The 21,230-nt window shown below is 38.1% G+C and overlaps 2 protein-coding genes across 2 annotated transcripts in view; one reads left to right on the plus strand and one right to left on the minus strand.

The window, feature by feature from the left end:
• RAD50 (RAD50 double strand break repair protein) overlaps positions 1-10,830 on the minus strand; it is a 67,796-nt gene extending 56,966 nt beyond the window's left edge. The window contains exons 1-2 of the mRNA XM_008538475.2: positions 10,330-10,830; positions 8,296-8,379 (exon numbers count right to left, since the gene is read on the minus strand). Coding sequence (XP_008536697.1) covers positions 8,296-8,379; positions 10,330-10,458 — 213 coding nt within the window. The 5' untranslated portion in view covers positions 10,459-10,830. The remainder of the gene's footprint in view (positions 1-8,295; positions 8,380-10,329) is intronic.
• Positions 10,831-18,940: 8,110 nt separating this feature from the next.
• IL5 (interleukin 5) lies at positions 18,941-20,955 on the plus strand. The gene is made up of 4 exons (XM_008538485.2): positions 18,941-19,140; positions 19,345-19,377; positions 20,239-20,367; positions 20,475-20,955. Exons 1-4 carry the CDS (start codon positions 18,997-18,999, stop codon positions 20,571-20,573), a joined length of 405 nt encoding a protein of 134 aa, XP_008536707.1. The 5' UTR covers positions 18,941-18,996; the 3' UTR covers positions 20,574-20,955.
• The last annotated feature ends 275 nt before the right edge of the window (positions 20,956-21,230 follow it).

Below are 21,230 nucleotides of genomic sequence, written 5' to 3' on the forward strand. Positions count from 1 at the left end.
TCCCTATCTCTTGCCTTGGATAGTTTTTATGAGATCAGCAATCATCCTTTTTCCCCTCTGCATAATGTGTTACTTTTTCCTCAGTCTGCCCTTAAGAATTTCTTTTTATCTTTGGTTTTCAGCAATTTGAATATAATGTACAACATAAGTGTGTTTATGCTGCTTGTGATGTGTTGAGCTTCTTGGATCTTAAAGTTTTATTTCTCTGCTGAGATCTTTTTCCACACATTACAGCCATCTTTTCCTTTAAATTCTTGAACTTACGTATTTTAGCTTTTAAAATTCTTGTCTACTAATTCTAAAATCTGTCATCTCTTGATCCATTTCTATTCACTTTTTCCACACCCAGGTATGGATCACATTTGCTTCTTCACACCTCTGCTAATTTTTTAGCATATCCTGGACATTGTACATGCTACACGGAGAGTTTGGATTGTGCTGACTTCCTTTAAAAACTGTTGAGTTTTGTTTTAGCAGGCAGTTAATTTACTGGAAACTTGACTTTTTCAAAGCTTGTCTTATGATTTGTTAGGATGGCCCTTCTGAGGTCTCAACAGAAGGCTGGGGAGTTCCTTCCACAAGATCTCCCTACTCTGGCATATCAGGACTCAAATGTCTCCCAGCATTGTGTAACCTCTAGAATCACCATTCAGCTCACAGACTCACTCCTCTACCCCAGTAGTTGCTCTCTGCTTGCCCTTACTGAATCTCATCCTGGAGACATGTAGCTTAGTATATGGCAAAAGACTCAAGGGTTCCTTATGCAGATTTCCAGTGCCTCATCTCTGCACACCAACCCCACTCCGGTACCCTGTCCCAAAATTTACAGCCACTTCAGCAAACCCAAACTTCTATTTTTCTTTCATCTGCCTGGTGATATTGTTCTCTGCTGGGTTCATATTCCATGTGCTGACATTTACAAAATGTCCCTAGGTAGTAAGCTAGTGTAGAATGTGTAGTCACCTCATATATTTCTCTTTTCTCAAAGATCACAGCCTTGCACCATCTGTTGTCTAATGCCTGACAGTTCCTTCAAACATTTTTTCCAGTTTATAGTTATTCATCTTGGGAGCACAAGTATGATACTCATTATTCTGTCATGATCAAAATCACAAGTCCTGGATTCTGCATTTTTTTAAGTCATAAAATATCTTTCGTAGGTCTTTGAATGACTTTTTGGCATATGTTTAACTTTGATATTAATTCATCAAATTGTTCAACAAATATTTATCAAGCACTTTGTAGCTTTCATGTATCATTTTGGTTTGAAAATGACAGACACTTTTTTCCTTTGGAGTACTGAAGACAAAGTTTAAACAAAAAAGTAGAGAAAGGGACATTAAGCATCATCATAAGAGAAGTACAGGGTGCTTTGAGAGCACAAAGCTGGGGCATCTAACCTATGCAGGAGAGTTCTGGGAAGGTTTTCTAAAGGAAATGAATGTTTAAACTGAGACCTGACAGATGAACAGGAGTTAGCCAGATGAAAAGACCTGAGTCACTGAATGGCTAAAGTAATTTCAGAACGTTTGGTGCACAAAGTAGGGAAAAGGGGAGTGATGACAGAAAACAGTTCCAGTAATTAAGAGTCTTCTGAAACATGTTAACGGTTTTGGACTTAATGCTATGGAAAGCCACTGAAGGGTTTAATCCAGAGGAAAGGCATGCAGTAGACATGCATTTTAGAAAAATCATTTGTCTTTAGGGTAAACAGACTGGGCTGAGGCAAGACAGGAAGCAGGGAGTAATCCAGGAAAAACAGGAAGACAGCCTGGACAAGAGCTTTAGCATTGTGGATGGAGGTAAAAAGGGAGAAGTTACCAGACTCGCTGCTCACAGAATAGTCTCTTAGGATACAGACAGCTCAGTGAGGAGGTGGCCAGAGGTTGATATTCAGCTTTGAAAGCACAGTGACTTGATTCTATCATTTCATCCCAAGGAAAGTAGCTGTTAAGGTCTTAATCAACAGTAGTTAAACAAAGGAGTTATGCATCTATCTACCAGAAAATGAGTTAATTTGTTTACAACACGCCTGACTAGCAGGACAAATATACATACTTATTCTCCATGGCATCTACCTTTCTGGGACTTAGGTATCTGGCAAGCATAAAATTAGTAAACAGAACTTCAGCAAAGGGTATCCTGTAGCATTTCAATCACAGTATTGTTGTTGATGCTCTTAGGGAGGAAGAATCACTTCAAAAAGGGTAATTTAGATTGAGTCAATTTATTAAGGCAGAGAAATATATATTACACTTTAGAACAATTTCTATCCAAAAGAATAAAACAATAAAAAATAAAATCCTTTCCCTTTCCAAACAATCTAGTTGTAAAACCATTAGATGAGGCAGAAGAAGGTACATGTTTATGCTGGCTGGAGGTAGGGGGACATGGTAGTTTAGCCTAGAGCCAGATAACTTAGCTTAAGTAGGCGGAGAAGGGGATCCACATGGAGAGACAGTTTGGCTCAGGGTTTCAAAAGCCCAAGGGTGTAAGAGTTCAAGGAGGATGAAAAGGGCATCTGTGAGTAGGGATGGCCCAGCTCAGGAGGAGGAGGGTGTTCACACTGGGGGAAGACATAATATGGGGATTCAGAGCCTGACAATACTGAGGAGTGAATCCACATGATGAAGTCGTCTGTAGGGGGAATTCAGATCCTGGATTAGAGAGGGCATCCCTATAAGAGGCCACCTGGTAAAGAGTATCAGAGACTGAGAAGGGTGAGTAAGGTGTCTATGGGTGGGGAATGGGGAAAAGGTCTAGCATGGGAATTCAGAGCCCAAGCAGAATGGGAAAACATCCATGTGACGGGGTCAGTATGAGGAGTTAGAGCCAAGTAAGGTGAGGAGGGCTTGCACATGAGGGTGGATTCAGTCTAGCATGGGGTGGTGGAGCCCTAGTGCAGAGATGGGAGATTCATTAAATACAGGGGAATTGATCAAATAGGTAAATATATTAAGAATATACTCAATTTCTTGCCTCCCAATCCTTTCATTGTATTTACCAGGCAAACCTCCAACCGTGATTAAATCCAACTTTCCAACTACTCAGTGCTTGCCATTAAGCAGCTGAACAAGACTGAAGAAACACAACCATGATGACTGGTCTCCCTATAAATTTTCACCCCAAAACCTCAAGTGATACCCTGACACTGTTTTGTAACCCTATAACACTTTCCTAATCAATTTACTCTCTGAGATAAAAAGTACTTTACACTTTTTCTAGCCTCAATCAACCCCTTCTCCCACCCTCAACCAATGATTTCACTTTTTTTCCACTGAGATTATAGAAACAATCAAAAGAGAACTTAGTCATTCTCTCACCACTAAACTTACCAATTAGATATTCTGTCTGCCATCTTCTTAAATTGGATAAACAGTGTGTGCTTCTGTTAACTTCTTCAGTTGAACAATGGATCCTATCTCTTCTCGTCTACTCAAGGAGTTTGCTCTGCAATTATCCCCTCTCCTGTATCAATTTTTCCTTCTATCCAGGGTCATTCCTACCAGTCTATAAATGTTCCAGTATCTCCCACTTTTAAAAACACAACATATGGGAGCAATATGGGATAAAGAAATAGCTGAGGAAATAAGCATCCAGGTAATTTACAGTATCAGCCAGAAGCAAAAAACCTGATGAGATGCAGACAACAGAGAAATGAGCTTCTGCGGGTTCAGATCAACTGAGGAGATGGAAACGAGGTCAGAGAAAGAAAGAGAAAGACTGAGGTAGCCAAAAGTTTGAAGGACATAGAGAAGAAAGGGGGGAAGTTAGGCAAATGGAGCAACATGGAAATCAAAGTTCCTAAGAAGACAGAAACCCAACTAAAGATAGGTAAGAAAGATTGGTGAGGAGCACCAGAAAAACTCAGCTATTTAAGAGAAGGTAAAGAGTACCAGGTGCAGGGACAAACAAAGAAAAGGAAAGACAAGAGAAGCTGAAGATATATGAGGGTGAGAGGAATTGAAATGATGAGAAGAACAAAGCAGACAGGGAAACCTGAGGGAATGTGGGCAATTCAGGTGAAGGGAATAGCTCCACCCACAGGAGCAAGCGTGAGTGACTCAGGAGAGAAGAGCTGATAAACAAAACAGCGAGAGTGGGAGCTCAGAACTGGGAAATGAGAGCAGCCGAAAAGTGGGTAGTAAGAGTTAAATCGCGAAGGGAGGCCAGAAGAACCACAGGGAGGACATGAGCAGAGAGGTGAGAAAAACAGCTCTAAAAAGATAAAAAGCATTTGGAAAAGGGAGTGGGTGATAGATTGAGATTGGCAGAGATACTAGAGCATCAATCAATGTGGAAACATCCCAAAAATAAAAAAAAATAATAAAACCACAACAAAAGAAGAATATGCAACAAAAGTCTCCTTGATCCTGCAAACCTTTTCAGCTACTGTACTCTCTTGCATAGCAAAACTCATAAAACAATTCTGTGTTTCACTTCCTTAGCTCTTCTCATATTACTAACACTGGTTTTGGCAAGATTGCCAACGGCCTCCACATAGCCAAGCCCTCCTCTTACTTGAGCTATCAACATATTTGACACAGTTGATGACTACTTCTTTTTGTAACACTTTAGTCTCTTGTCTTCCAAGATATTACCTTCCCAGTTTTCCTTATTTTACTAGTTGTTCTTTTACCATCTTTTGTTGGCTCCTTCTCCGCATTCCTATTTCTAAATGCTAGTGTGCTAATAGGTTCAAGTCTTGGATCTCTTCTCTATAGTCATTCCCTTTGTGATCCCATCAGGCTTTAAAACTAACTATATATAACTAACATCAATGACTCCTAATTTTCTTTCTCTAGCTCGAACCTCTCCCCTGGACATACTTCTATTTGCCTACTGGATAATATCCTTTGGGTATCTAACAGACATCCCAAATTTACATGTTTAAACCAGAGCCAACCAAATCTCTTTTTCTAGAGTTTCTCCATTAGAATAAATGGCAAAACTATTTTATCTAGTTGCTCAAGTCAAAAAACTTGGAGTTATGCTTGATGCTTCTACTTCTCTCATATGCCATTATTCAAATCATTAGCTAAGCTCTTGGTTCCACCTTTAAAATACATCCCAAATCTAATAAGCATTTCTCACCATTTCTACCACTACCACCATAATCAAACCACCAATATTTCTCACCTGGATTATCACAAAATCCCCTTTATTAGTCTCTGCCCTTCTACCCTTACCACCTACAGATAGTCTTCTCTCAGCAGCCAGACTGATAGCTTTAAAATATAGATTGTGCCCTTTTCCTGCTTAAAATCTTCCAATAGATTCTTATTTAAATAAGAATACCACCCAAGGCCCTACAGGATCTAGTCCATTCTACCTCCCTGACTTAATTTTCTACCAGTCTTCCCCTCACCATTTTGCTCCTCCTTGTGGTTCCTTGGACACACCAAGCACATCCTACCTCAGGGACTTTGCATTTAGTATTAACGCTGGAATGTTCTTCCCCTAGATTTTGAATGACTCACTCCTTCTTGAATGAATGGATATTTAAAAGATAACTCTGGTCACTGTGTGAAAAAGAGAGAACTTCTAGTGACTTATTAGAAGAGTTTAAAGGGAAGAGGATGCTGGCTTGGACCAGGAAAGGAGCAGTGGAGATGGAATGAAGGGACAAATTCTGGATATATTTTAGAAGAGTAGCTAAGAACTGCTCATGAATTGGAAACACGGTGAGATGAAGGAATCAATCAAAGGACATCACATAGGTTTTGGCAGGAGCAAATGTGTGGATGATGATATCATTTATCAAATTGGAAAGTAGTGAGGTAGTTAACAGGCTTGAGGATGTGAGGGATGGGGGACCGGGGATCAAGAGTTCTGTTTTGAACATGTTAAATTTGAGATGCCCATTAAGTATCCAAACAGCTGGACATATATGTCTAGAGTTTAGGAAAGAAGTTAGGGTTAAATATATAAATTTGGGAGTCATCGACATACCAGTACTTAAATGAGATCACCCAAGAAGAGTCAGACAAAAGTACACTCAGCAAAGGGGACTAAGGTGTGGCTAGTGAAAAAGGAGGTATGAGATTATGGTGTCCCGGAAGTCAAGTGAGCAATGTGTTTTAAAAAGGGAATAACCAACTATATCAAATCTACTGAGCAGTAACTGGGAATTAGAAAACAACCACTTTAGGGGCCGGCCCGGTGGCGCAGTGGTTAAGTGCGCACGTTCCACTTTGGCGACCCGGGGTTCGCTGGTTCAGATCCCGGATGTGGACATGGCACCGCTTGGCAAGCCATGCTTGGCATGCTGTGGCAGGCGTCCCACATATAAAAAAAAGTAGATGAAGATGAGCACGGACGTTAGCCAGGGTCAGACTTCCTCAGCAAAAAGTGGAGGATTGGCAGCAGATGTTAGCTCAGGGCTAATCTTCCTCAAAAAAATTTTAAAAAAGAAAGAAAATGACCACTTTATCTAGCAACATGGAGATTACTGGTGACCTTACAAGGGCAGTTTTAATGAGGAAAAAAAAGACAATCTGAACAGAGGCGGCTGAGGAAAAAATGGGAATGAAGTGAAGACAATGAGTACATATAATTCTTGTGAATTTTGCTATAAACTGGAACAAAGAGGTTGTAGTCAGAGGGTGATATGGAGTAAAAGGAGAGTTTTTTGTTTGTTTGTAGATCGCAGCTAGCAGAGCATGTTTATATGCTTATGTGAATGATCCTATAGAGGGAGAAACTGCTAAGGCAGGAGCAAGAAGAAACAACTGAAAAGCAAAATGCTTGAGGTGCCAAAAAGGATTGACTGGATCCAGCCTCCAAGAGGAGTTAGTTGACCTTTGGATGAAACAATAAACAATGTGCCCTTAATACGAGAGAGAAAACAGATAGTATGTCTACATATGCAGGGTAGTTTGGTAGATTTTATGATTGGAAAATGAGGGACTTTCCATCCGATTCCTCCTATTTTCTCAATAAAGTACAAGGCAAGATCATAAATTGAGGAGAGTAGATTGTAGGTTTGAGAGAGAAGGTGTGAAAGTCATTATAGACAGGACTCAGTAAACGTACTAAATGATTTCACTCTTTCTAAGAGGAAAATTATTAAATACTTTCATAATCAGTGTTAGATTTAGTCACACAAAAGTAGAAATAACTGAAATGACCATCAACGGGAGTCAGTTAAATAAACTATAGAATATAAACGCAAAGGAATATTGTTTAGTAATTAAAAATAACGAAATAAAAGTGTAAATATAGGGGCCAGCCCAGTGGTGTAGTTAGTGGTTAAGTTCATGCGATCTGCTTCAGTGGCCTCAGGTTCACAGGTTTGGATCCCAGGTGCAGACCTACACATGGCTCATCAAGCCATGTTGTGGCAGCATCCTACATACAAAAAATAGAGGAAGACTGGTGCAGATGTTAGCTCAGCGACAACCTTCTTCAAGCATAATGAGGAAGACTGGCAACAGATGTTAGCTCAGGGCCCATATTCCTCACCAAAAAAAAAAAATCTAAAAAATTTAAAAGGTGTAAATATATATATATTAATATATCTGTAGTATGTCACTAAATAAATATTTGATTTGTACAATGGTATAAAATTCTATTGCTGTGCTAAAATATTTATGTGAGAGTATTTATCCACACACAGATATGTTTTTACAAACACAGGAAAAAACCTGAAAGAAATATAAAATGAACTCTTCAGTGGGGGGTGGGAGGGTATTGAATTATGAAAGGTATATGACCCCACAATATATATATATGAAACAAGAAAAACGTATACGCCAAAGTATGTATAGAAAATTCTACATACTTCACACACATTAATAGTATAAACACCATAATTCAAACAAAGATTTACACACAAACACTTTCATCATGGTACATTTTATGTACCATGGTACATTTTAATGAAAAACTAAAAGCAATATAAATGTAAGGAAATTATGCAATTCTTAAAAATGTACATATACGGTTATATATTTTAAGTGGGAAATATTTCAGACATACAAAAAAAAATAAAGATTAAAAGACATATCCATGTACCAAACACCAGATTAAGAATTTCATATAGTTTCTTAATGACATGGGACTTTATGATAATGTTAAGCGAGAGAAAACCTCAGAATACAGAATTAGAGTATGACTTCAGCTATGTAAGACAGTATGCATAGGAGAAGAAAATACAGGAAAAAGTCAACAATGGTTGTCATTGGGTGCTAAGACTTTCAAATTTCTTTATACTTTTCCATTGCCAGGTTTTCTAAAATAAGCTAGTATCACTTTTATAATTATAAAAATACAAAATTTTACGAGCACCATTACCTTGGGATCATGAACAAATGTATTTCCTTTGGTTCCGGGAGGGAAATCTCCAGTACAAATATATTTTAAACATTCAATGATGGTCTAAAGAAATAAAAAATCATATTATTATGAGAGAACTCATATACAATACATATAACTCATATAACTCATTATAGTTATGAGAGAACCACAGAAGTTTATCACAAAATGTTAATTCATTATAGAAATATTATTTATGGGGGCCGGCTCCAAGGCTGAGTGATTAAATTCGCACACTCCGATTCAGTGGCCCAGGGTTTCACCGGTTCAGGTCCCAGGCGTCGACATCAGGCCACGTTGAGGCAACGTCCCACATGCCACAACTAGAAGGACCCACAACTAAAAAAACATATATACAACTATATACTTGGGGGATTTGGGGAGAAAAAGCAGGGAAAAAAAAAAGAAGTTTGGCAACAGTTGTTAGCTCAAGTGCCAATCTTAAAAAAAGAAAAAGATATTATTTACCACAGAGACTATAAAAGATATGATCAGATAAAATGACATTACAAAACCTGTAATGTAGTATGATTAAGTGTTAAAAAAATTCTCTATTTCCAATTAAAACCCTTTAAACTAAAGTTAATAACAACGCCTAATGTAAAACATGGTTAGCACAGTTGATAACACTGTACTGTAAAACTGAAATCTGCTGAGTAGAACTTAAATGTTCTCACCAAAAAAGATAAATATGTGAGGTGATGGATGTGTTAATTAACTAGATAGGGGGAATCCTTTCACAAAGTATATGTATATCAAATCACCACAATGTATACTTTAAATATCTTACAATTTTATATGTCAATTATACCTCAACAAAGCTGAAATTTTTTAAAAAGTAAAGAAAAAAACCAAAACCCAATGGCTAAACACAGACCTTACTATATGCCAGGTATTGTACTAACTACTTTTACATACATTAACCATTTAATTCTCAATTAATCCTAGGCTATAGAAACTATTTTTATCTTCATTTTATAAATTAGAAAACTAAGGCACAGAACATTTAGGTTGCTCTTGCCCAGTCATACAGCTAATAAGCGGTGAAGCAAAAAAAATTTGTATTCAGTCAGCTAATACTCATAAACCCTATACTAATCTCCCTTCCAGTAGAGCACTTAATACAATGCTAGGTACATAACAGGCACTCAAAAAATAACACTTTTACGTAAACAAAAGTAGACAAGAGTCTGGCATGCAATTCTCAATATTAAACATTCTTTCTCTATGCTTTCCCTTCATTTACTCTCCTCCCTGTTACACTGACAGAGCCTCGCTTTTTCTCAAGCCACCCTTTCAGACCAGACATCCTCTTGGCTATATCTTTCCTGCAACTGCATGCCATTTCAGGGCCCAACGCAAACTTATAAATATTCCCAAGACTTTAAAAAGTGACAGTAAAAAGCTGTGCTCCGATCTTTCACTTTGACTAGGTAAGAGCATCCTAACAACAAAATCCAGTTTTCCAATTTAACTAAGTCCCACCGCCATCAGTTTCATTTTAAGATTGTAATTTACTTCCCATTTATTATGCTTAAGACAGTTGGCTTACTTAGAAACTCTTCTTTGACAGTCACATACTTATCATATTTTATAACTACTTAAGAAAGTCCTGTGTTGGGACAACCACCAGGAAGTGCTATGTTTTGGGAGCAAGGAGTGTTAAAAAAAACATCAACGCAGACAAAAAGGTTTCTTGTAGGACCGAGCTCGCTGAGCGCGCGCGGCGGTAGCTCCCGGCCTCAGGTACCCTTGTCCACCGGGCAGGTCTGGACACCCTTGCGAGGCTGGGTCTGGTCGACTCCTAAGGTCGCTGGGGCCTGAAAGCCAAACCAGGCCACGCCCCAGGGCCGGGACGTCTCCTGGAGGCCTAGGCACTTCCCGTGACCCCAGGAGCGGAACCAGAGGGACACCTCCTGTCCTAATCGCAGTTCTGAACTCTCCAGATATTTTATTTTCCAAATTCTTCAGATGCGGCGACCCATAAACTGAAGGCGGCTACTCAGGACTTACCGTCTTCCCCGCCCCATTGGGTCCAACCAAAATCGTGAGGGGGCTGAAGAAAGTGATAATTTGCTTATCTTTGTCCTCTATTCCAAAACTCCGCACGCCCAGAATGCTCATCTTTTCGATCCGGGACATATTTGCAAATGTTTCTTTTCTCAACACCAGGGGCCTACAGCCCGGGGCCCACCAAGTTTTAGCAGTGAGGCCGGAGCTGGGAAAGACGGCGCGGGCCGGGAGCGCTCGCGAGTCTCGGGGTCGGGAGGCTCCAAGTGGGAGCGAAGGCTCTGGCTGGAACCCCTCCTCCCACACCAGCTTCCTTCCCGGCTAGCGGGCGAGAGCGGAGGTGGGGGCCGGCCCGGGGCTGCCCCGGGGAGACACAGACCCCAAGACCAGGGACCACCGCAACCGTGCGACTCACGGATTCCCGCCTCGGCAGCCCCTCAGGTCACATGGGTCGCTACGGCCTGCGTGCGCTTACGCCGCAAGCCCGGGGCACGCCGGGAAGTCGGAGGCCCGCGGTGCGCGCGCAGCTTTGGCTTCCGGGAGCAGGGCGGCTCGAGTGAGTTGGTTGTCAGATTGCTTTAGGGGTGGCTGCTGACTTCGGGTTACTTGCTGAGGGCCTGGGCAGCACCGAGAGGCGCTAACTTTAAGGGACGACAAAGACTCTCAAAGTGTGATCTCGGGACTCCTGGAGTGGAAGGGGGTGCGGTGTCCGCTAGCGTCAAAGCTATTTTTCTAATCATACTAAGAAATTATTTGCCCTTTTCACTCTCATTCGTTCCCTAATGTACAGTGTTTTCTAGTGATCGCACGACGTGGGGTGACGCCATTGCAATGACCACTAATGGAATGTGTGCTTCTATGTTCCAGTGCTTTAAAAAGAAATCTCAATTTTGATTTCTAATTGAGTAAATATTGATAGTTATACGTCACAGAAAAGCTCTTTGGAGTCTTCAGTAATTTTAAGAGTAGAGAGGTGTCTAAGACCAAAAGTTTGGGAACTACTGTTGTAGACCAAAAGCCAAATACTGTCATAAAACTGTAAAATGTTTTGCAAATATGATGTGAAGAAAATCCACTCCTTTAAGTACCGCCGTGAGGTAGGAATAGACATCTTTAAAATAAAAGAAGGATTCAGTTATGCGAGATGAATAACAGGAGATCCACTGTACACCATAGTGCCTATAGTTAACAATACTATATTGTATACAGTACCTGAAAATTTGCTGAGAGGGTAGATCTTATGTTAACTGTTAAGTTTTCTTATCATATAAAAATAGGGCCAGAGGAAACTTTTGGAGATGATGGATGTGCAAATGGCACTGACTGTTGGCACTGACTGTGGTGATGGTTTCACTGGTGTCTGTTCATCTCCAGAGTCATCAATTTGTGTGCAATAAGTATGTACATCTTTTTGTATGTCAAAAGAACTTGAAGTAAAATAAAGGAAAGAGAAATTACCTTTCTCAGAAGACTGAGAATGTTGCTTTTCGAAAACCAACTTAATGGAAGGATATCACATACAAAGACCTATAGGAAAATTTATAAAACAATGGTGGAAGATATTAAAATCAAAGCAAAAAAACCCTTTGATTACTGAGATAGAAAAATGCAGAAAATGCTCTCCAATCAGACAATCATTTATAGAACTTAATATATAAACTAAAAAATGTTATATGTCAAAGGATGCGAATGGGGAGGCCAATGAGTAGTCTCTTGCTGTACCAAGTATGAAAACATGAAAGTGTCAGTTATTACAATACATATTTTAAATTACCAATGGAATAAAACATTGAAATTATACAGTAATGCCTTATGTAACAAATGAAATGTAATAAAACAATGGGAAAAGATTAAAGCCTATTTTGTAAAGGTTTATAGAAACATAATTTACATACTGTAAAATTCACCCTTTTCCAGGGTACAGTTCCATGAGTTTTGACAAATGTAAACAGTTGTGTAACCACCAACACCATTTTTTTTTTCACCTTCACCATTTAAATAAATGCTTGGATAGTTGGGTATCAGTAGGAAAAAAATGCAAATCTATGCATTATTTTACTTAACGCTCTAAATTTTGGTAGAGGAAGATCTAGATATTTCTGAAAGCAATAAAAGAAAAGCCCAGAAATGTAATTACTCCCACTATTAAAGGAGAATTTTATGACTCAAAGTAACACAAGAAATTAGCAATGACTGGGACAACCAGACATTGTGTATCTCCTGCTGTGATCTTAATATGAAGTACCCAACATTATCTCTTATGCAGTTTGGTTTTAAAGAAAAGTTCAACTTGAATCTAATCACATCTTTAGATTTAACTTCCAGTTCACAGAGATTAAGGATTGAGCTCATAATACCACAAGGATGGAAAAAGCAAGTCTGGAATGTGGGATGTCTTACAAGACACTGGCCCAAGCTCTCAGATCAGGGTAATGAAAAAAAGAACTGTTTTAGATTCTAAAGGACTTCTTTTTTAGAAAAGGACTGTTGTAAATTAAGAGATTTGAGTTTTGTGTCACCCAAATGCAACACATAGTCCTAGATTAGATCCTGGTTTGGACATAGAGATGTGACACAGAGATGTAATGTTTTGCTATGTATGAAAATGATCCTTTTTTTGAGATGAGTATGGAAGTGTTAATGATAGAATGTTATGTTTTGTATTATTTACTTTAAAATAGTTCAGAAAAAAATAGCGAGTTGAAGGAAAAAAATGGACATGACAAGGTGGCCAGATTCCATTACAAAAATTTTCAACTTTGTAACAGTAGGAAACTGTAACACTAAGATAACAACTCTCGGAAAGGGGTGGAAAAGATTTGCAATAAAAATGATTAATTCCTAAAATAAAAAGAATGAAAAAGGCAAATCAGTCAAGTTCCCAGTTTTCAGTAAAGTACTACTGAAACATGTTTACGTTATCTTATATCATAATTAATAAAATGGAAAATAAAACTACCATGAGATACTATCTTGCATCTGTTAGTGAATCTCTTTATTCTTATACTACTTTCTGACATAAATTCTGTCTTTTTCTGATACTGATATTGGTCTGTGAGCTTTGTTTTGATTATTATTTGTCCAGTACATCTTTCTATCCCTTGATTTTCAACCTTTTCATGTCATTTTGCATGAAGCATATTTCTTGAAAATAGCTGGTAGATGATTTTTGATAAATTTTATAGTATCTTCCTTTTTATAGATGAGTTTAATCTTTTTTTCAATTTTACTGTGATTCGTGATAAACTTGGATGTATTTCTCATATATTTTTCTGTGCTTTTTCTTTGCTTATTTTTCTCCTTTCCTGGTTTTCTGGATTGATCGAGCTTCCTTTATTCCCTTGTTTTAGTCTACTGGTTTGGAAGTTATACATTCTATTTCTGTTATTTTAGTGGTTACTCTTAATTTTTTCACATGCTTATCATGAAGTCTAAAGTTAATATCTTTAGCATCCTTCCAAACAGTACAAGAACTATAAAATCACCAACCAACTCTGATCCCTCCTTCCATCTCTCACATGATTATTGTTTAGTATTTTTGTTCCTCATTGTCTTGAAATCCCCTAAATAAGTATTTTTTTAGCCAGCATTATTTACTTAGGTTTACTGTCATATTTATTAATCTCTTTGATTACCACTGCTTCTTACATCACACCTTGGGGGTTCATTTCACTCATTACATTAGAAAAACTATTGAACCCTAGTGCTAAAGAACCTTCCGGGAAAGAACTCTATCCCACATGCCAGGATTAAACAGTTATTCTTGTGAAAGTGCTTCATAAGTTGTAAAACACTGTAAAAGTATGAGATTTATTTTTTTGTGCATTGAATCTTTTCAGAAGGGTGATTTGATAAAATGTAACAAAGGCTACAAAAATGATCACATGAGTTCCTTAGCATAAGGAAACATTTTTTAGAATTATACAAAGAACTTTCTAGTAGCATTGTTTGTAATTGTGGACTCCTAGAAACTACCCAAATGGGGAAGTAAACTGTGGCACATCAGTTTCATCTAGTAGCAGGTAACCTTTAAAATAATAAGTAGATATATAAAAGAGAAGTATTGATAAGCAAAAAAGAGAAACACAAATTGCATATATTCATTGATTACAACACTGTAAAGCTGTCTCTGGGTTAGCAAAAATTGGAAGAGGTCATCAAAAAACTGATGGGAGCTATGCCGAGGGGAAGAAGTTTTGTGTTTATTTTCCTATAATGTTATTTATTCAGTAAAAACCAATGTTTTAAAGATATGCTTGGGGATTGAAAGGATGGAGGTTAGAACAGGATCAAGAAAAGAAAGAGATGCTATCATTTTACATTTAGTCACAGTGACAAGTTTGTGGCATCATGCCCAGTTGATTGATTAGAATCAGTTCATAGAAAAGTCCTTTGACCTCAAATGACTACACAGTTAGTAAAAACCACAGTTATCAGTTTTTGAAAACTTGTTGCCAATTTGGAAGCCACTATAGTGATAAAGGTTTTAGGGCAAAATGATGGACGTTACCCACTAATATAACTTTTCAACACTATTCAAAGTCCTTTTTCTAAATTATATAATTACTAATAATTCTTAAGAATTCTGAATACTGATTGCTAAATTTCATTCTGTTCTTCTACAATAACATGGGTTTTTAAAAATGCCATAGTAGTTCACGTTGGCTTGGTCTCCATAGCTGAGCTTTAAAGGTTTTCTCTATCTTTTTTCTAGGATTTCTGCCGAAGTTGTTCCTATTACGTATTGCAGGCTCCCAGCCCCAAGGAAGAGACTCTTGGAGTTTCCACAGTATTCACGTTATTTTGTTCAACTAATACAATCAAGTGCCTGCTTATTCATTCAGCTATTTATTCAACAAACGTTAATCAAGTGCCTACAATAGTCTGGTTCTCGAGGATAAAGAGGTCAGTTAAAATCCTTATTCTCAAGGAGCCCACAGTCTAGTGTGAAGTGAAAAAGGTCCCAAGTGCATAATATTTATGGGATGCAAAGTCTTTTTAATAATAATAGTAAAAACAATAAACTTGTTTTCAACATGCAATGTTATTTTTAATAAACTTTTTATTTTAAATAATTTTAGATTTGCAGAGGTCCTGTGTACCCTGCACCCAGTTTCCTCCATTGTTCATGTTACTGTGGTACATTTGTCACAACTGAGGAAACAACAGTGGCATATTACTAGTCTCCACATTTTGGCGGGATTTCCTTAGTTTTATCTACTGTCCTTTTTCTGTTTCTGGATCTTATCCAGGATGTCACATTACATTTAGTCATCGTGTCTCCTTAGACTTCTTTGGGCTGTGACAATTTCTCAGACTTTGCCTACTTTGGATGACCTTGACAGTTTTAAGGAGTAATGGCAGGTATTTTGTTCTCAATTTGGGTGATGTTTTTGGAGAAAATATGTGATGTTTTTCTCACGGTTAGACAGAGGTTATGGGTTTTGGGGAGGAAGACCACAGAGGTAAAATGCCATTCTCATCACATCGTATTAAGGGTACATGCTCTTAATTTGACTTACCACCGTTGATGTTGACCTTGATCACCTTGCTAAGGTTTGCCAGGTTTCTCGATTGCAAAGTCACTCCTCTTATAATCCCCTTCCCATACTGTACTCTTTAAAATGAAATCACTGTGCATCCCACACATAAGTGGGATTATGCTCCACTTCCTTGCATAAATTACTTGGAATTCTTCTGCACAGGAGATTAACATCATTAACTTTGTTTGGAGTTTAACATTAATAAAGTTCTTTAAAATACATTATTTTATGGCCCCTGCTCTGAGAGAGTTTGCAATCAGGTTAGGGAGATCAGACTCAAAGAAAAAAAGTTAATGACATGACATTATAAGAAATGTAATTTTGTACACTCATGTTCATAGCAGCATTATTCACAATAGCCAAAAGATGGAAGCAACCCAAATGTCCATTGATGGATGAATGGATAAATAAAATGTGGTATAATCATACAATGGAATGTTACAGGAAATTCTGTGACATGCCACAATACAAATGAAACTTGAGGACATTATGCTAAGTGAAATAAGCTAGTCAAAAAAGACAAATACTGTATGACTCCACTTATATGAGTTACCTAGAATAGTCAAATTCATAAAGACAGAAAGCAGACAGACAGCCAGGGGCTGGGGGAAGGGGGCAATGGGAAGTTGTTGTTTAATGGGTATAGAGTTTCAGTTTTACAAGATGAAAAGAGTTCTGAAAATGGAATGCACAATATTGTGAATATACTTAACACTACTGAACTGTGCATTAACCATCTTAAAAATGGTTAAGACGTTAAATTTTATGTAATGTGTATTTTACCACATTAAAATTTTTAGAGAGAAATGTAACTTTGAATAGGAGGGTTTTTTAATAACTAGCCCTCCAATAGGGACCCACAGTTATGCTGTAAATCAGAGGCTGCAAAGTGGTAGCCTATACAGTTTTTAAAAATATGAGTTACTGACATTTAAAAATAAGGGTATTTTACATAATAATCAGGATTTCTGGCTTCTTTGAAAAACTGGATGATCTGGCAACATAAGCCTAAGGGTGTCACATGGCAACGATCAGCTGGAGCTGAGTAGCACCTGCTTTAGACAGGTCATGCAAGCTGCAGGTTACTGAAGCCCCACCATCTTTGTTGTGTTACACCCTGCCCATCTCACTTATTTTCATGGCCAGCCAGGATGACTCCCCTAAAAATAGTGAGTAGTTGGTGAGTTTTCTCCTGCTTAGTGCAGGCTAGTCCAGTGGTATCTCAGTACTCCGCCACCTAGATGGCCTGTGCAGCCCTATAATAGAACTTAAAAATGCAAAACGTTGTGTATTTAAAGTACTAAAATAATGTCACTTGGCCATTCCTCTAAAACCTTTATCTAAGCCCCCACTTTCTCAGTGTAGCCCAAAGGAATCCAAGGAGAACCAGAGTGAACTCTCTCATATGAAATTCTCCGGGGAGAGAAGGCTCCTGCAAGAACTCAGCTTTGGTTCTGCGAGTGCCATTTTAAGAGCACCTTGACCCAAGTCTATTGTGATGCCTACCTCACTCCTAAAGTGAGCCAGTATCTCTCCTGCAGTCTCAAGGAAAAGATCTTTCAAGTGTTCACATCAGACATGTCTAACCAAGAGTCCAAAATTTTAGCACAATCAGAACCAGACATGACACAGGAAGGCTGCCATTGAAGTCCTACACTATTTTTGTCCTACCTGTGCAGAGCTGGGATTACATGCATGTGAAAGGCGTGTCTACTTCCCAGCTGCCTCTGCTCCGTGTACAGAACTTTATCCAACTTTGGAAAAGGGTTCTAGATAGCAATTTGTATTTGGTACCATCAGTCCTAGATGCTCAAGATAATCCTAAAGTTGGGCTTCCAGGTCACCAACACAGAACCGCTTTCAGATGCTCATTGAAATTCTCCATAAAAAATAATGGCTTACACCTCCATTATGTGTGCTTGGGCCAGGGAAGAAGGAAGTGTATGGTCTAGAAGGCAGTCTCATTTGCTCCCTTCTGGGATTACAGGTCTGACCTAAGGAACACAAGGCTGATTCCCCTGATTACACATATTCATACATGGCCCACCCAGGGTGTGAAAGCATACCCCTACCCTTGCGGGATGTGAAGAAGAGGCCATGCCTGTATGTTATGTAGCTGTGTTGGATATTTATTGGTTGCCTTCTGTGTCCATCTTACTACTACCTAGGACCTCCAATTTTTCAGGTATGCAGTTTGGGTGAGATACAGCCCACCTCCAGCTCCAGGGAGAGCCAATCAATATATCCTATACCTTGCCCACAGTTCAAGGATGAACATGTGATCCCTTGTCACAAAGAGGCTGAATTCTAGGACTTTTGATTGAGCGATCAGAAAAGCACAGTTTTCTTTCTCCTGCTGCTCATGAACAGGATACATATAGATCCAGGAGTTTTTGACATCATCTTGAGACCACAGTGGGAGAACTGCCTGAGAATGGAGTCAAGGAAGTCACTGAGGCAAGCAAGATATAAAGGAGGCTCCACCTTGGACTATCTGGTTATATGAGCTAATAAATTCCCTGTTCAGCTTCAACCAGAGTGGGTTGGGATTTTGGTCACTGGCAACAGAAAGGATCCAAATTGAGATCCCAGTGAACACAACTTGACCCTGCTAAGTTTTGATGATGTCTGCTCTAATCACCATCTCCCCACCAGGACTTTCAATTCCTTTAAAGACAGATTAATCTAGCTACAACCATGATAAAATTTAGTCAACCTGAAAAAAACACATTTCCAATATTTGAGTATTTTAAAATAAAATTCTATTTAGTAGTTTACATTATACTTTTTATACACATCATTTAAGAGGAAATTCAATCTTCTCATTTTAAGAACTATAAATGTGAGGCAGTGATGTATCAACCCAAGATTTTCTTTTGTAATGGAAAATGTTTTTAAAGGGGGAAAAATAGGTATTTTTTATTATTATTAAAAGATAAAAGTAAAATTATTTTTTAACATGCAAGGCATTGGAAACATTTAGTTTCATGATAGCCACTATAGGCATTCTCTATCTGATTGTTAGAAATTATTCATTTCCTCAAAGAGAGAGAATAAATTGGTTGGGGATACAATCTTGTACTATGCACTTTCTTTGCCCAAGGCAAACACTGAACATTTCAGAGTCATGAGAATGCTTCTGCATTTGAGTGTGCTAGCTCTTGGAGCTGCCTACGTCTGTGCCCTTGCTGTAGAAAGTCCCATGAACAGACTAGTGGCAGAGACCTTGACACTGCTCTCCACTCATCGAACTCTGCTGATAGGCGATGGGGTAATTTTGTTTTTGATTCCTACGTTCTTTAAAATGCATAGGTAATCATTTGTGGTGATTAATTTTTAAAGATCTGTTATTAATAATGAAATGATGAGATTGTTAGTAATGTATAATTGATAACCATATCACTAGCAAACTTTTTATTAAAAGTTATGAATGCTAGAGTACTTTAAAAATGAATGTATTTCCTTTCCTTTTCAGAACCTGATGATTCCTACTCCTGAACATAAAAATGTAAGTTAAATTATGATTCAATAAAATGATTGCATGAATAATTAAATTTCATATTTTAAGCTATAAATCATTAGTTATCATTGGAACTATATGATTTTTCTGTATTTTGTTGTTATGTGTATGGGTGTGAATGTATATACTTATGAATATTAGGGATGACTCTACAATAAATAGACTCTGTTAAACAAGTAGATCAGGCCCTTTGGAGATGTTGTCAGTTCTGCATCTCAAAGAGCCTCATGTCAGGCATTCTTTCCAGAAGAATTCCATACTGGATGAAAGGTGCCTCCTAGTCTCCATTCAACTCTGACTATCTATGGCTTTCCTCACTTCAGTGTCTCTCTGAAAGTATTAGCAACTTAGGGTATGTTTCTAGAATCGTGGTCAGTAGACATTAAAATATACAATGAATGCCCTATAGTAATAGTCATTTCCACATATTTAAATGATTATGGCCATATAATGGAATTATATACATTTGGAGTATGTCATGGTCTATTAAAATGTCAAACATATGATTTAATTAGTCTAAATAGAATAAAATTACCAGCTAAAACTAGAAAAGGAAACTCTGATGTGAGGTCAATCAGTAAGGTAGTTGCATTACACTTCGTAAACATTTGATTTTTGGTTAAGTACTTAATTTATATCCTTTGTAAAACTCCTCAGTAATTATATAAACTTCATTTACTTTTGGAAATTATATCTCAGCCCGAGGTGATTTGCCACCTGGGAAAGTAACAAGTAAAAAACTTTGGAGAATGGGACTCATGTAAATACCACAAAACAAATTCTAACTTTTTGGACCAATTTTTACACTCTGTTTTGACTATTTATGTTTTTAAAATCTTCCTCATTTAGCACCAACTCTGCATTGAAGAAGTCTTTCAGGGAATAGACACATTGAAGAATCAAACTGTCCAAGGGGATGCTGTGGCCAAACTATTCCAAAACTTGTCTTTAATAAAAGGATACATAGACCTCCAAAAAGTAAGTTCAAAACATTTAGTGGAAACTTAAGTATATTTGTCTGGCTGTGCCTATTTTTACAGGAATTGACAATTTCCTATAATACCTATTGCCTATTCTTTTCACAGAAAAAGTGTGGAGGAGAAAGATGGAGAGTGAAACAATTCCTAGACTACCTGCAGGAGTTTCTTGGTGTAATAAACACTGAGTGGACAACGGAAAGTTGAGACTAAATTGGCTTATTGTAGTGAAAGATGTTGAAGGGGAGAAGATGTTTTATTGCAATGAGAATGAGGGCCAATCAAGGGTGGGACCTTAATGTTGGGTGTAATTAAACTTCAGAGGCAAAGTAAATATTTCAGGCACACTGCTACTTTCCCACGTCACACAGGCAGAAAGCATAAATATTTGAGATATATTTCAGATATCGGAATCATTGAAGTATTTTCTTCCAGTTTGCTCAAGGCAAAACAGATATAGGCTTTTATCTTATTTAACGTAACATTCTGTAAAATGTCTGTTAACTTAAATATTATTTATGAAATTATTAAGAATTTGGAAATTTAATATTTATTGCATGTTACAATAAAACAAAAATAGACAACTCTGGTTCGATTTGTTGCTGGCCTTTGTCTCTTACTCTTGAAGTGAGCACAGTCTCTGTGAGAACATGCCAAGTTTGGAGGGAGGGTCTGCATGTGTGCCAGCTGAACAGGCCCATCTCCCTGGTGGCAGAAGTCGCAGGGCCGCTTGGCATACCACAGTGGAAGTGATCCAGCAGGACTTCGTAGCGATGTGGGCAGCAGGGACATGGGTAGGGGCTGAGCCTGGTTTCCTTTCCACGATGTATCCAGAACTTAGGGTGGTGCAAGTTAAATGGTAGG

Source organism: Equus przewalskii, chromosome 13 (genome assembly GCF_037783145.1).
Source record: "Equus przewalskii isolate Varuska chromosome 13, EquPr2, whole genome shotgun sequence".
In the NCBI taxonomy this organism is placed as follows: Eukaryota; Metazoa; Chordata; class Mammalia; order Perissodactyla; family Equidae; genus Equus; species Equus przewalskii.